Consider the following 15,110-nt stretch of genomic DNA (forward strand, 5'->3'; position numbering starts at 1 on the left):
CCAACCAGGTACTGAACTTGGGTCCTCTGCATTGGAAGGTAGATTCTTACCCACTGGACCAACAGAGAAGTCCCACTTATTGCCTGATCTTAGTCATAAAATGGTGAAGGAAGATCAAACTGTATTCCTGGCCCCATTATGGGCAACACAACTCCATCAAGAGCACACTCTCCTGAATGTGGGTCCATCTTGCTCCCTTTAAGGACAGCTTCAGGAAAACTAAGCAAGGCAGTGTTACAGAATTGGACAAAGAAGTTCTCAACTTATGATTATTATGGTTAAGAATTTTATTATCAAAATTATTACATCTCTTGTGAAAGTTCAAATGTTACAGCAAGGTGTAAACACTCCACTTGAGAAAGAAGTGATACTTCTTCCCTTCCAAGAGTCCCCCCCCACCCCCCGCCCCACCCCCCCCCAGAGGTCTGGTCTTGACAGCACCCTGCCCACACAGAGTGGCTGGGGTCTCTGCACGTGCCAGGCAGGGTGAGGGCCGCCTGCCCGCTGGCCTCTCCCCTTGGTTAATAGCCAAGGGGAGAATGCAAACCCCAGCCCAAATGGAGAGACATTTACATACGTTTTATATAATATACAAAGAAACCAGCATCCCAGGCAACATGATTTCCACTCCAACGCTCTCCCAGACTGATGGGTTTGTGGGGGAAACAACATAAAGAAAAGTATTCTGCTGACGTTTCAGCATTAAAAAAAAAATCTCCCCTCATTTGAGCAAACACCTGATTTGAATTTTGAAAAAGTGAAATTTTGTAACAGTCACACACAAAGAGAGAAGACTGTGCATATGATAGTGGTAGGAGAGGGTAGAAAGAAAAGGGGATGCAAGAGGCTGAGGGAAAAAAGGAAAAAACAAATTGGAGGGAAGGAGGGAGACTCACAGTATTATCTTGTCCAAAAGAAAGAAGTAAGGTCCACTGCAGCACCAGGGATTACACCTGTCAGATATTTGCTACCCCTACCATGGTTATAACTGAATACAAAAATTAGATAAATAAAAACACGCCAGATATTACAGTAAACAAGTGAAAGAAATAAGCTGGCAACCGTATGGAATTTAAAAAGATTGTGTACCCCACCTGGCTGGCCCAGGGCTCCTCCAGGGGTGTACAACAGGCACAATGCACTGATGGGGAGAAGCCAGTCTGCTCTCATCTCTCATCCAGAACAGGTGTCATTAGGTGTGTGGGTGGCTTTAAAACACTCTCACCTGGGCCACTCTCAAATAAGCATCTCCCAAAGAAACGTGGGACATGCCCACACACAATCACAGTCCTGTCGGTGCCATTCCACAATCAAAGCTTTCCACTCTTACCCTGCAGTCACGAGTGCATGCTCTCCAATCAAGGAGGTGGTCCTACTCTGGGGATTGGCAACTCCTGATTAACTGGGAGTAGAAAAAATAAAATTCAAAGAACTCCCAAACTACTTGGAACTCTTCCTAATTAAATGCATTGTCAATGGCTGGTAAGTAGCAATGTAATTGGCCCATCTCTTTTCTTTCCCTACTTACTTCATGGGTTACTGAGCTGTGAAATAGCTTGGGGAAGGGGAGTGGGTTGGTACCAGCTGGGGGCTCAGACAATCTACTACAATAATCTGCTTCTGAATAATCAAGAACTGACCACAAGTATTTCTTCAGAGATCCAGGAACCCCCTCAGAGCACACACCAAACTTCACTATCCCTGCCTCTTGGTGTTTTTAAGACAAAGGTAAGGAATATTCTCAGTGAACACACCTTGGCCAGATACCTGCTTTTGGAATGGTTGTTTTATATACCCACCTTTTTTCTTAAGTGCATAAAACTCTAACACTACTCAGATGGCTTGGGGCTTTGAGATTGGCTCTTTTCACCTTTTTTTTCCTTTGAAAACTTTTTTCTTTTTTGGATTTAAAAAGATGTCCTCACTGCACAAGTGACTACAGGCTACAGGCAAGGATGGGAGATGGAGGCTTCAACACAACTCATTGCACTTAGAATCGTTACTAACCGAAACACCATTTGCTTGTCAACAATGTACCCTTAACAGCAGGGAGCAACTTCTTTATAGTCTCTGCTTCAGACAAGATTTACATCTTTCTCCAGGGCCAGAGCCAGTCGTGACCACAAGTCTTGTTTCTTGTCGACCAGACCCAATCCTCTGGCACCTTGTACCCCCTTCCCCAGCAATATGCTCGGCCTAGGTTCCAGAGGCAGCTGGAAGGAAGCAGCTATGGGCTCATTCAAGTTCTGTTTGCCCAAATCCAGAAGCCCTAGGAAAGTCCTGTCTGAGTCTTGACCCCCGACCCCTGCAGTGGCTGGAGTCGGTACTGGTGCACACCCCCACTCCCTCGATGTGGGTAGTGCTGTGAATTGGAAACCGCAGATACCCTGGAGGCCTGGTAGGCAGCTGACTGCCCAGCACTGGGCAGACTGATAGTCCGGAAGTCTGATGACAATGACGACCTAGAGTTCTGAGGAAAGGAGGTGGAACTCAGAGTTCCTGTGCTGGACTGGGAAACCGAGTCTGAGGTCGGCGAGTCTGAGGGGCCCTGTGGGGTAGGGCTAGCAGCACTAGAAGGGCAGCTCCTCCTTGGAAGACTGCTGCCGGTGCTGTTTCCAGAATGTGGCTGGCTGCTATAATACCCTGGTGTCCCCGTAAATGGGGCCAACGAGTCTGTGGACACAGGGTGGGCGGGGCTGGAATAGGACGTGGAAGAGAGGGAGGATTCTGAAGAACCATGAGAAGGGGGGTTCCCAGGTCTCAGTGCAGTAGTTCGATAACTGTATCCCGGAGACTGGGTGGGATGTCCTCTAAAGGGGGAGGAACTCTGTTGAAGGAGGCTTTGTGATTCTGTCCGTGGACTATCACACTGCAGGAGCTAGAAAGAGTTGGGAGGAAAAGCATAAGGAGGTGAAAACGTCCCTATTTAAGCCTTTTAGGCTCGTGGAAATTTAAAAGACCCTACTTTTTCTTTTTCTTCTTCTTCTTCATCTTCTTCAACATTTGTTCTTTTTAGGATACCAAAGACAGTAAAATGGCTGTCTTTGGTCATTTCAATTTTCTGGCATGATTTATTACCTGAAGGTGAGCTGATGATGACTTACTTCCAAGGCTGCTGAAACTATATGCAAAGACGGTATCTCAACTGCAAAGGACGGCCAGGATCACAAAACATTTGGAACCCAGAACACATTCCTACGCCCAGAGATGAGCACTTTCTTGCCTCACCTGGTAGCTGTATCTGGAAGGGCTGTAAACGGCTGCTCCTTTAGAGAGTGCTGAGCTCAGTGTCTCTGGGCCTTCACCATCAGCAGGGTCTGGAAGGTAATACAAAATCAACTCATTTTCTAAGAATGAGTGAGAGAGAGCAATTGTTCATTCAAGTCACCAATGCCAGCACCAACCCATGCTGCTCTCTGATAAATCAGTTGAGTGCAGCATGCCACAAGGGCAAAATGAGTGGTTAATTATGGGCTGTTTTAAATGCCTGATCTGATTTCTGTCTCCTTCTTTCTCTTCATCCTTCATCAAGGTGATTCCCAGGGCTTTGGAGAGATGAGTTACAGAAAGGTATCCTTTGGGAAAAAAGAGCAGACAGAGAGCAAGCAATGCTAGACCTTAAGAATGCTATTGCCCAAGAAAATGAAAGCAAGACTGCGCTGGAACTTTGCATGTAAGAGAGCCCAACCTCATTAAGAAATGGACTCACCTCAGCCCAGCATTTGGTGTGAACTGTGTGGAGCCTGGCTCATGTGGCCCTGAACCTGGCTGGCAGAAAAAGGCCATCGGCTCACCTGAGTCTTTCTCTGTGATGTTACTCTCCCATGTGGGAGAAGGCTCTCCTTTTTGGGCCACCCTCACACTGCTTCGGAGGACCTTGGGGATGCTCCCTCCTTCTCGGAGTCGTTCTACCGATGTGGGAACCATCCTGTGAAGGCAACAGGGTGTACGCTTATGCCACAGGACTTGAGAGTTAAGAGTACGGAACAAACAAGGCTCTGACAAACAGCTGTACCATGTTTCTTAAAATATCCTCTTTTAAAACATTTTCTTCATGACCAATTTAAAACAAGGTATTTTCTCTGCCTCAAACTGTGTCAGGCACCTAAGAATAAACACTTTAAGAAAACACAATCAAGGAGAAGGGGTATTTAGAGATGTCTACTGCCTTCAATCTCCATCTTGAAATGCTATTTTTCTCTTCTGTGAAGTCATGTGACTGGTAGGTAGTAGTAATGTCTCACAGATTAATGAACATTACTCATTTGAGCCATGTCTCTTCTTTCCCAGACCTCATTTCTTCAGTTCAATATCCCTAAAATGCCTCATTCTTTATATTTCACTCATTTGATACTCAGTACCTGACAACATTATCTATTTATTTGTCATCTATCTTAAACTAGACAAATCCTTTCAGAGTGTGTCTGAAATATATATATGCTAGCAATGTGGAACTGAGACACCTGATGTTAATTTCAGTGGAACTGAGCTCATCTCCTGACTTACCTTGCACATGAAATGAGAAAATAGAAGAGGCAGTGTTAGTGCCCAGTGAATGAAATAGCTCCTCTGTGTTCACAACTATATGCCGTCCAACATACTGTTCTGCAGGCTCGGTGGCAATTGTTTGCTTCTGTAAAGTTCGGGGATTGTGACTGATACTATTAAATCAGCCGAATATGATACACAGTACTGCTGGCTGGCTTTCTAAAGTAAGTGTTTCCATATATCTTAGGTAAAGAGTCTAGACGTTTATTTCCCTCCTGAATTTAATCATAAGAGTGTCAAACTTAAACTTACCACCTACTGCTGATACTCTCTTGAGGTCTGCAGTGAGATGAAGTGCCTCTGGAATCTGATGGGCTTACCGCCTCCAGATGAGACATAGAGGAATGAGACGGGGAGAATTTTTTGTGAGGGGAAGATGGGGTTCGGGCCGAGGATCCCTGCACACCATGGGCACCAGTGTCAGAAAGCGAGTTACTGTTGCCTTGCCCAGCTCCTGCAGACTTGCTTTTGCTCTGTGTAGAGTCACCTCCCCCACCAGCAGAATTTTCCTTGGCTTCTTGTTTCCGTTTGCGGTACTCCAGCAGGGATACCTAGGAAAGAAAAAAGAAACAGGACTCCAGCTAGACATCATTTGTGGATCACTAGCAACGGGGAAAGAACATGGAACCCTAGGAAACCGCTAGTAGGCCATGCAAACAAAGCAGGCACCAACAGGTGACTTTTTCCAGGTGTGAGAGAGACCTGAGCACAGCTACATATTTAAATCAGTGAGAAGCTGGTTAGAAAAACAGAATATACCAGGATATGACATTTTTGAAAAATGGCATTTACAAGTAGACCACAACCTTTATTCTGCCTTCAGAAAAACCAGTGAGATCACAGTTCCATGTAACAGAAGTGTGCTATCACAGTTATTTGCAACAAAGGTAGCACCGAGAAAGGTGGGGGACTTCCCTGCTGGTCCAGTGGTTAAGATGCTGTGCTTCCAAGGCAGGGGCACAGGTTCGACCCCTGGTTGGGGAACTAAGATACCAAATGCTGTGTGGCATAGCCAAAAACAAACAAAAATACATGAAAAGGGAAGGTAAAGAGCTGGGAGTTTGTGCAGTTTGAGAAAGTCTCTTCCTCAATCCCCAGAAATCCCTACAGTTGTGCCACCGAAACTTCTCTCCACCTCGCCCCTCCTCGGCCTTACACTCTCCTGACTGCCCCAGCGAGTACACCCACCTCTGGCTGTTACAGCACACTGTGCTTACACTGGCTTTCGACCTAACACAGTGTCCTGTATACTTATAAGCTGTTATGTTCTACAAGGGCAGAGAACAAATTTGTTTGGCTTTTTGTCTTTAATGTCCAGCACAGAACTTGCCTGATAGCAGGTGCTCAACAATATTTCTGAAGTAACAGATCATGATTTCAATCATTTTTGCACACAACAAATGAAACCAGAAATCCAAAGACTTGTTACCATTTTTGTTCCTGCTAGTCAATACTGTTCATGCAAGAGTGATCTTTTTTTAAAAAACGTTTGATTTTATATTGGAGTATAGCTGATTAACAATGCTGTGACAGTTTCAGGTGTACAGCAGAGCCACTCAGCCATACATATACATGCATCCATTCTCCCCCGAACTCCCCTCCCATCCAGGCTGCCACATAACACTGGGCAGTGTTCCCTGTGCTATACAGTCGGACCTTGCTGGTTATCCATGTTAAATACAGCAGTGCAGACATGTCGATCCCAACTTCTCTGACTGTCCCCCTTCCCCTGCAGCAACCAGAAGTTTGTTCTCTAAATCTGTGAGTCTCATGCAACAGTATTCTAAACCTAATGCTATTTTTTTTTTTCTTTTTTTTGGTGGGGTGTGGGAGCAGGGTGGCCGTACCTCCTGGCATGCAGGATCTTAGTTTCCCGACTGGGGACCCAACCCAAGCCCCCTGCAGTAGAAGCTCAGTGTTTTAACCACTAGACTGCCAGGGCAGTGCCCCCAGTGCTATTTTATTACAAATTATCTGCCAGTGTTTCCTCCTTCTTTTAATCACTTAGGGCTCTCAATTTTCTGTTCAAATATAACAAAAACACAAAGTAAGACAATTTTGTGTATGCAATTTCTATACACAATCACAGAAAGGAGTGTAAGAATTCTGGTAATGTATTTCATTGCAATGCAAAGATAAAAAGCCCCAGCCTACATGTGAACAAGAGTACCATAGACACTTGGCAGTTACGTGAGACTGTCACACACGGAGGACATTTAAGGATCTCTAGATCTGACCAGTAAATGGAAGTTTACTGGACAGCTCAAAATACTCCTGTGCATTTCCAAATAAACCTAGCTGAAAATCACTGACATAAAAAGCAAACTTTTGGCTTCGTAATTTCCAAAACAGGCATCACCTACAAGTCAAGCCCCAAACCAGATCTCTGTGACCTGGCCCTGTCCATCTTTATTCTCCTCACTTCTCACCTGCTACCACAGCAACACTGAACTGCAATCGTATCACATTCCTGCTGCCCGCTCAATGGAGTGTCACAGTTACTTGTTATGCTCTGTTCTGCAGCATCTTCATCCCCTCAATATGTTGAGTGATTGATCACTTACTATTTGACATCAGCCAAACCAGTGACCTGTCACCTTTCACGCTATTCCTCGCAAACTTGGCTATGAACCTCTTGTTTGTCTTCAAGCACTCTCTACTATCCAACTTGGCCAGGTTTCCTCTATTAAGTTGTTCTTTTTTCTCATCATTAATATAATTATCTGCTAAGCTCAGTCTCACTTGCTATAAGCTCCATCAGGGCGAAATCGAAGCGGCAATATGGCATGGTGGCAATAAGAGCATACCGTCTGGAATCAGGCAGACCTGGGGAGTGTCCTAGCTCAATCATATACTATCTGTGTGACCATGGGCAAGTTATGCAACTGGTTTTAAATTCCATCATTTGCAAAATGGGAAATTATCCATCTTATAGGACTATTGTGAGGCTAAATGCGCAAGAGCCTAATGGTGCCCAGAACATGAAAAGTAGCATAAAACATGTAAAGTAGCATTATTCATTTTCATTGCTTTATCCTTTGAATTGTCTAGCCAACTATATGGCACATACATGAGAAGCATTTAAATTTGCTTAATATTTACAACACTCATCAAATTGTATTAATATATAGTCTTTCACTGAACATGCCAGAAGACTGCGCCTTACTTCGTTTTCCTCACACTGAGAACAGTGCTGAGAACATAGTGGTAACTCAGTGACTACTTACTGAATTATTCAGTTAATGTTCTTCAAAAGTGTCTATAAAATGTGAAACACTTACCTTTTTCCTCTGTGGTGGGTTCTGGGGGGCAGATGGGACTCCTTCACAAGTCCTTTCGCCACCAGGTGACATGGATCCACGAGAGAGGTCTTTCAGAAAACCATGTTCGTATCTGCTGGGAAAGCCTTCTGCAGGGGAACAGTAGCCCCCATCCAAATGTAAAGGCTTTCTATCCCCTACCAGGGGAGACCCTCGATACAATCCATCTGCTCGAGGCATAGCGTTCAATGGGGAGTAGGCATACATCAAGTTAAACTCTGTCCGAAATGTCTGGTCCGAGTTTCTCACAAGAGTCTGATGTCCATCTCCACTCCTGCTTGTAAAACCAGTCTCAGAGGTGGGTCCGACAGAGGGATGAGGAGACAGGTCAGAATGACTCGAGTTGATCAGGGAAGGTCTGTCAGCACAGCTGTTAGTGTTGGAGTCAAGGTAGCCTACTTTTGTCAGGTCCAGGTCTTTTCGGTGACAAAGCTGAAAGAATAAAAATCAACGGAGACATGGGGTAGGGGAGAAAGGAAAAAGTCAAAGGGCAGAAAAGAAGGGAAGTGAGGGGGCACAGGTGAATAAGGAAAGGTAAGAGGGACGAAAGTAGAATAGAGAAAGCCATTAACATCTGTAAAGGTCCCATGTAGCACCAGTGTACACATGCCAGATTACCAAAGAATCCTGTCCTTTCCCAAATTGATTTAAAGTCTTTGGATGAGAATACTGGGAAAGTCAGAATCAGATAATTGGCCAAATGTGACTATTTTGCCTGCTTAGCCTTTCATCAGGTTTGCTGAGTCACCTTTCACTACATTCAGGGACTGGCAGTATAATCAGGGATTTACCTGAGCCCCATGGAGCCACAGAGATGAGAATGGTGTCTTAAGATAACTGGCTTCTGGTGTTATTCGTTTCTAAACTAATATTGATGGAAGGTGGGAGGAGGGGAAAAGGTGAAAAAAAGTAGAAAGTAGACGAAAAGTCAAGTCTTTAAGTTACTGGTTCAGGGAAGGAGAATGGTTATTAGTTGAAGACATCAACCAACCAGTTCTTCACTCACTTCCACTATTAAGTATGTGTGTTTCTCATAAACCTTCTGGTCACTCAATTCTTTCTGCATCCTCTAATGTATGTCAACATACCAAAAGACCACTAATGTTCATGACTGCAGAGTATCTGAAATGCTGAAACGTACCAAAAATAAACCCATCTACTTGGTCATCATTACCTCCTAACATCAAAGATTTTCTGCCACTATGTCCACTATAGCTAACTCTCTAGAAAGAATAGAATCAGAAACCCAGATAATACACCATTGTCAGCCTCCAAATTATTTTATCTTAGAATCTTTAGCAACTGAGGAGAGAGAGCTCTGTGTTCCTTATAAAATAAGACTAAAAAAAAACTACTTAGAAAACCTCTAGTACACTAGAATATAATCTTTAGTTCCATACTGATCTATAAAATCCTACCAATTCAGAATTTAGTCACCTGTCACTGAGTTTAGCACTAACTGGAAGGGTGTGGGAATAAAAGTTCTGTATTTCTAAAAGTTTATGAGCGACTGTAACTTTCTTTTCAAGAGGAGTAAGGCTCCACATGGATTCATGGAGTTATCATTGCTACCTTTGTCGAAATCTTGTAACAAGTTAAGAAACTCTAGCACTCACATGTGAATTTAACATCTCCATAGCAGTAAGATTTGATATTCTAAGAGATACCATCTGTACAGCAACCATTTCCTCAACCACTGTAGAATGGACGCCTGAGTTACAGAAGCCATGGGCTGATTTAAGCTGAGAGTTATGACTCTGCCTTTCTAAAGAAGATGCTTAATATATCAACCAAAGCTCAAAACATCCAGTTAAACAGAGCTGTCAGATTAACTCTGGAATAAAGCATAAATCACTGCCTAACTTTTTCAATATAAGCTGCTCCTTCCATCAAGCCCAAGATAATAAATATCAAAAGACAGCTCCTACTAACTGTTGATTTAACCTTCCTTACTTAACAAACACACTTTGTTAGACTTTAACAAGGTTCCCACATTTTCAGCTCCTTTAAACTTGACTTCTAGATTCTATTCTACTTTAGAAGAACTCTTCAGCCATACCCACCGCCCTCCCCTCAAAAACAACAAAAACGAACCCCACCACACACACACACACCTACTTCATTTTCCTCCATCTACATTGAGAATTCTGAGTAACCACAGTCACACATGGGAAGATTCATTCACCTTACAGTGACCAATCGGCCACCCTCCAGCCCATCACCCCATTCACTCGGATCCCCCAAGCCCTCCCCACACACGCAGGAACACACTCGTGCCCACTCACTCACAGCCTCCAAGTGTGATTGAGATGGTGTGATAACTACCTCGGGTGACAGGGACTCGGGCCTATTCGCAGGGGAACTCTCAGGGGAGGATATGTTCTAGAGGAGGGAAAAGCATCTTGTTATTCATCTACTCAAAGAAGCAAAACAAAACAAACAAAAAATAAAGCAAAAGCAAGCATAGATGGTTAGCCACAAATTTGGGGGGGTGGGGTGGGGGTGGGGCAGGGAGAGGAATAAGAATGCACAAGGGAAATGTTTAAATGCAGAATCATCTCAATGGACAGAATGACTTGTTAAAATGCTTCCTGGTGTCTCTGAAAGCATTTAAGGATAAACTGGTTATGTTTCATGCTATAAGTAAACATCTCAAACGGATAACAAGAGTTAAATTGGTGAGATTTTATACTGTTACATTATGTCTTTCTATGTTAGATGAGATTTTAGTAACCTGTAGTATTTGTTATTGATAGGCATCCTATTACTCATCCCTCATGCTTCAGGGCACCTTTCCTCTTTACCCCACTCCCTCTTCTGAACGTCACATTTTCTCATTCCCTTGTGTGACTCAGGCCTGCCATATTTACCCAGGGGAATTGCTTAGCATGCAGGGGGGTGCCAGGGCTAGGGAGATGGCCAGTTCCTCTTGAATGACAGTTGCAGGAGTTATGACTGATGGATTCTCCAGCTCACAGGCTAGATGGTTCGTAACATAATCCACTGTACTTTGAGGAACAGAGAGAAAAGGATTAAAAAAAAAAAAAAGGCAGATGTGTACCCTTCAAGCCTCTGGTCCTGAACAAGGGCTTATCCTTAGGGTTTTTGCCTGAAGCAGCACTCCTGAGTGAAATAGTAACTGGGCAGTGAGTTTAGATAGGAAGATATGGAGGGAAAAAGCAGGGAAAGCAGGGAATGATGGTGGTAGCTGTGACAAGGAAAGAGGAGGGTTTCTAATGTTGTAGCCTCTGGATAGCTGTGGCGTGGGTGGCTGAACAATTCTGTGGTAGAGGAAATGAGGCTGTTTCAGCAGGGCTACTGGCTGTTAATAATTTCATTTGGTGGGGTGCTATATGTATGGGATGGATAGTGGGGTATGGCTCTCAAGGCAGGAAGGGAAAGGTTATTTCAGTGGAAAGAAGGGGTTCATTAAGCTTGCCCTCCCAATGCTGCTTTACTCTTTTTTTGATGCTTCCCTCTCATGATCTTGTTTTTTTATTACATGTTGTTTCAACTCATCCGCATAGCATTTCTCAGTTTTATTCTGGAAGGTTATTTTTCCTTTTAAAAATGTTATTTCCCCAACAAACTGATCTTTACTTGTGCCATCTCTCTGCTATTTGTGTGTCACAGTCTTAGGTGAAAGTAAGGCTCCCTACTTCCCCATACTAGAATATAGGAAAGTGTATGGCAATTAAAATGGTGATAAAGATGGCCAGGATGATGAAATCTGTTGTTGGTTTTTTTTTTTTTTTGAATTGATGAAACAGGCCAAATTTTCTTAGTTAAATCATGAGACTAAAATAGTGAAAACACGCACTCAACTTTTTGAAGGGATGAGTTATTTAATATACTATAATATTTTCTTTCTTTCCTGGTGTTCTAACATTATGCTGAGACTATGCATCACTTAAATGATCTTTGATTAAAAAAAACCAAAAAACTTTACATTTGCATAGAGTTTCACAGTTATCCGAAATGCTACAAGGAGCAGGGCATACACTGAGTGCAAAACCTGTCTGTTCTAGAAGGCAACTCCCCTCTCTAATTTTACTTTTAATTATAATATAATAAACTATGAAATTCTATTCCTATAATCTACTGCCTGACAGGGAGAATGTCCTCTCATGAAATTTTACCATCGAACTTCAGCTGCTAAATAAAAAGTCAACTGCAATTAGATCTAAGTAAACTAAGGCCCATATCAGATGTTTTGCGATCTGGCTTAAAAGAATGTCACAGGGACTTTGGTAAAGGATAACTTCCCTAGAAATCAAATGTGACCAGGAAGGTTTTTTATCCCCCCTCTCAGAAACATGTTTGCTCCAAAAGTAGTTTAGGCATAGAATATAGCTTCCTCTTATTTTCAAGGTTGCTAGTTACCTTTCTGAGTTAGCTATTTAAAGGTTCAGGTCTTTTTAATTCCCGTCCTCTTTTAAAAACTGAATAGGTAGGATGACACTGATTAGAACATTCACCTCTATCAAACAAGACATCTGGAGAAGTACAAGCTGTGTTTAGTCATCAAAACAAATTTTTCTGAGAAGGAACAGTGTCTGTGTAATTAGAAGTCAAAGCAACATGCAGTAGATTTTTTTTTTTAACGCATCCACGTGGATTCTATTCCATAAACCTACTATCACTCAAACTTGAACACTAACGCAATTCAGAATTAACTTTTTGAAACAGGTGACCAGAGAGTGAGCAATAAATCTGGTTTTTATAAATGCATGTTGCTAGCTTCTTTCTACTTCTCATTTCTAACACATTATTACAAGAAGGGAAAGTAACCTGGAAATGAAAATCCTAACTTGCCATAAACCATACCTCAATGCTTTCCAAATCTGTTTACTGAGGCCACACAGAGAATGCAAAATAACAAAGACACTTCACTGACTTAAAGGCCAAGAAATGGAGGCACAACCAATCACTATAATCTGCACTCTCAGGCTGGTGTCATTTTAATGGTTACTAGGAAACTAGAGGTCAATTTTAACCAAGGCATACAGTAAAGATAAAGATGAAGGTCTAGCAAGACTACCACCTAAAGGTATGGAGGTTGATGAACTGCATGCAAAAGATAGATGAGTATCACCTGTGGGAGTGCTCTTCCTATTTGGGGAAGTATAGAGACTGCCAAGATGAGAGGCTACCAGGTAATAGGTCACAATGACCCTGAGGTTTCCCATTCTCTTGCTAAGGTGGTCAAAGAACATGGTAAAGAAACATTTGGAATGGTATTATATTTGAAATGAGGAGGTGCAAATGATGATTTTCATACTCAGAACTCCCAACAAGCAAACCCAAATCACCTCAAATTGCAGAGGAGTATTGCAGCGACTAGCAGTAGTAAGAGATGTGACTGGTGAGAACATGAGGCTGTATCCATTTCGACACTCCTCTTCCGGGTGAGATGGGCCAGGTGTGGTCAGCTGGGGGCTCTTTGAGCCTGGATTGGGAGGGGGTGGTGTGACTGGAGAAAGAGGCCGCAGTAACTTGGTGACATTCTGCTCCATCAGATAGCGAGACTTCCATTTCTTTAATGGGCTCAACAAGTCTGTGAAATACAAAGCTTGGATGAGAGGTTTGAAATTACAGCCTAAAGGGATACTCCTAGTGAAGCCATTAATCTCTAGCCCACAATGGCTCGTAACTCCACCTTCGCCTCATTCCACTGTTATCTCCTGCAATCAAACCAAAAGCCCAAAGGTTCCTTAATTGCCACACTTAAAAGTGATTCTCAAAACTCTGTAACCTCCCAAAAACTCATCAGATGAATCTGACACTTTAAATAACTAATCCCTGGAGATAATTTAATCTCTTGTAGTGGAAAACATGAATTTATATTTTTCACATTCTAAAAAAACCCTCAAATCTGTGTCTCTGTTAAAATCACTCTCTGTTGAATTGTTGGTTCACCAACTCAGTTTCAAGCTTTTATATATTTTTCTGTTCTTTAGCAGCTCTTTACATAATATTCTGCTTCAGCAAGAGGGAGTTACACATGATTACCTGATCCTTACTGAGTACTTAGTTTTAGAGTGCTTCAAAGTGTGAAATCATTTCTACATAAACCTCATTTTCAAAAACTAGGCTGGTACTTTTTCTGATTGGAATATCCTACTTTCTCTGGTGGACTTCTTAGTTCCACTTTGAAAGAAAGTTAACATGCTTTAAATTTTAGTGACTACTCAAGGCAATGCACGTATCTCACTTTCTCAAAGGAAAAATCTATTTTTATTCGTTTAATCTATTTATTTATTTAGTACCTCTTAAATGGAAACCACTGAACTAGGTATGTGTGGGAAAATGGTTATCATATACTTTAAAAATATATTCTATTTTAAAAGGGTTTATGAAAGCATAAGAAAAAGAAAACATATATAAAAGATGTTTAATATAAATTTAAGAACCTCAACAGAGGTGGTCATACTACTATGCATAAGGAAAAAAAAATTATGCTTTTAAGGGCTTATTACATACCAGGCATTATTCTATGTGCTTCATGTAAATTAGCAGGTTTAACCTGAATAACTCTATAAATCTAGTACTAGTATTATCATTCCTATTTTAAAGGAGTAGACAATCTGGTTCCCATCTACATTCTTAATCATTAGGTTAAATGATTAGGTTTCCTCCCAAGCCATTGAGGAAAAGTTTTGGGACAGCAGCATGGCTATGCTTCAAAACAATTCCCCTGGTAGCAATGGTTAGCATGAAAATGAACACTGGGAAACTATTTGGAGTTAATGGAGTAGTTACACAGAAAGAGTTATGAAGCACTAAACTAGCACAGTAGGGGGAGAAACAGAGAAAAAAATAAAAGCAAAAAATACTGGAGATACATATTTTTCCTTTCAGATATCTAAAAAATTAAAAATTTTCCTAGATTAGAAGTATATTTGTAATTTCCTTCTGTTCCAGATACTATGTTTTTCTTTTCTCCTTTTGAAAAGTGCCTAGGTATAAACAAAACAAACATGTGATTCATAACTTACATTTAGGTTTATATATTTCAAGAGTCTTCAACAGCGAAATCTTTTAGAAGACCACTATACTGCTAGGTCCAACACTGTAACTACTAAAAGCAATTATGTAAGTTACAAAGCTCATTGTAGAAAAGTTATGAAGTTCAGAAGAACTCTCCCATCTCCAAATCAACTTACAGGTTACTCATTTAAAATATATTTTTTGAATATTTATTATAATATATTTAACAAAAGAGACCTAGCACTCGTCCTT

The 15,110-nt window shown here is 41.9% G+C and overlaps 1 protein-coding gene across 50 annotated transcripts in view; it reads right to left on the reverse strand.

Moving 5' to 3' along the window:
- Positions 1-269: 269 nt before the first annotated feature.
- Positions 270-15,110, reverse strand: part of SETD5 (SET domain containing 5) — an 80,606-nt gene continuing 65,765 nt past the window's right edge. For 36 of the 50 annotated variants that reach the window (XM_069561731.1, XM_069561719.1, XM_069561716.1 and 33 more), the window contains 7 exons: positions 13,181-13,425; positions 10,194-10,250; positions 7,830-8,300; positions 4,801-5,099; positions 3,795-3,928; positions 3,229-3,317; positions 270-2,878 (listed from right to left, as the gene is read on the reverse strand). In XM_069561731.1, coding sequence (XP_069417832.1) covers positions 2,270-2,878; positions 3,229-3,317; positions 3,795-3,928; positions 4,801-5,099; positions 7,830-8,300; positions 10,194-10,250; positions 13,181-13,425 — 1,904 coding nt within the window. In that variant the 3' untranslated portion in view covers positions 270-2,269. The remainder of the gene's footprint in view (positions 2,879-3,228; positions 3,318-3,794; positions 3,929-4,800; positions 5,100-7,829; positions 8,301-10,193; positions 10,251-13,180; positions 13,426-15,110) is intronic. The other 14 variants (XM_069561734.1, XM_069561729.1, XM_069561718.1 and 11 more) reach the window with 1 other exon arrangement.

The sequence above is a fragment of the Ovis canadensis genome, chromosome 19 (assembly GCF_042477335.2).
Source record: "Ovis canadensis isolate MfBH-ARS-UI-01 breed Bighorn chromosome 19, ARS-UI_OviCan_v2, whole genome shotgun sequence".
NCBI classification, from domain to species: Eukaryota; Metazoa; Chordata; class Mammalia; order Artiodactyla; family Bovidae; genus Ovis; species Ovis canadensis.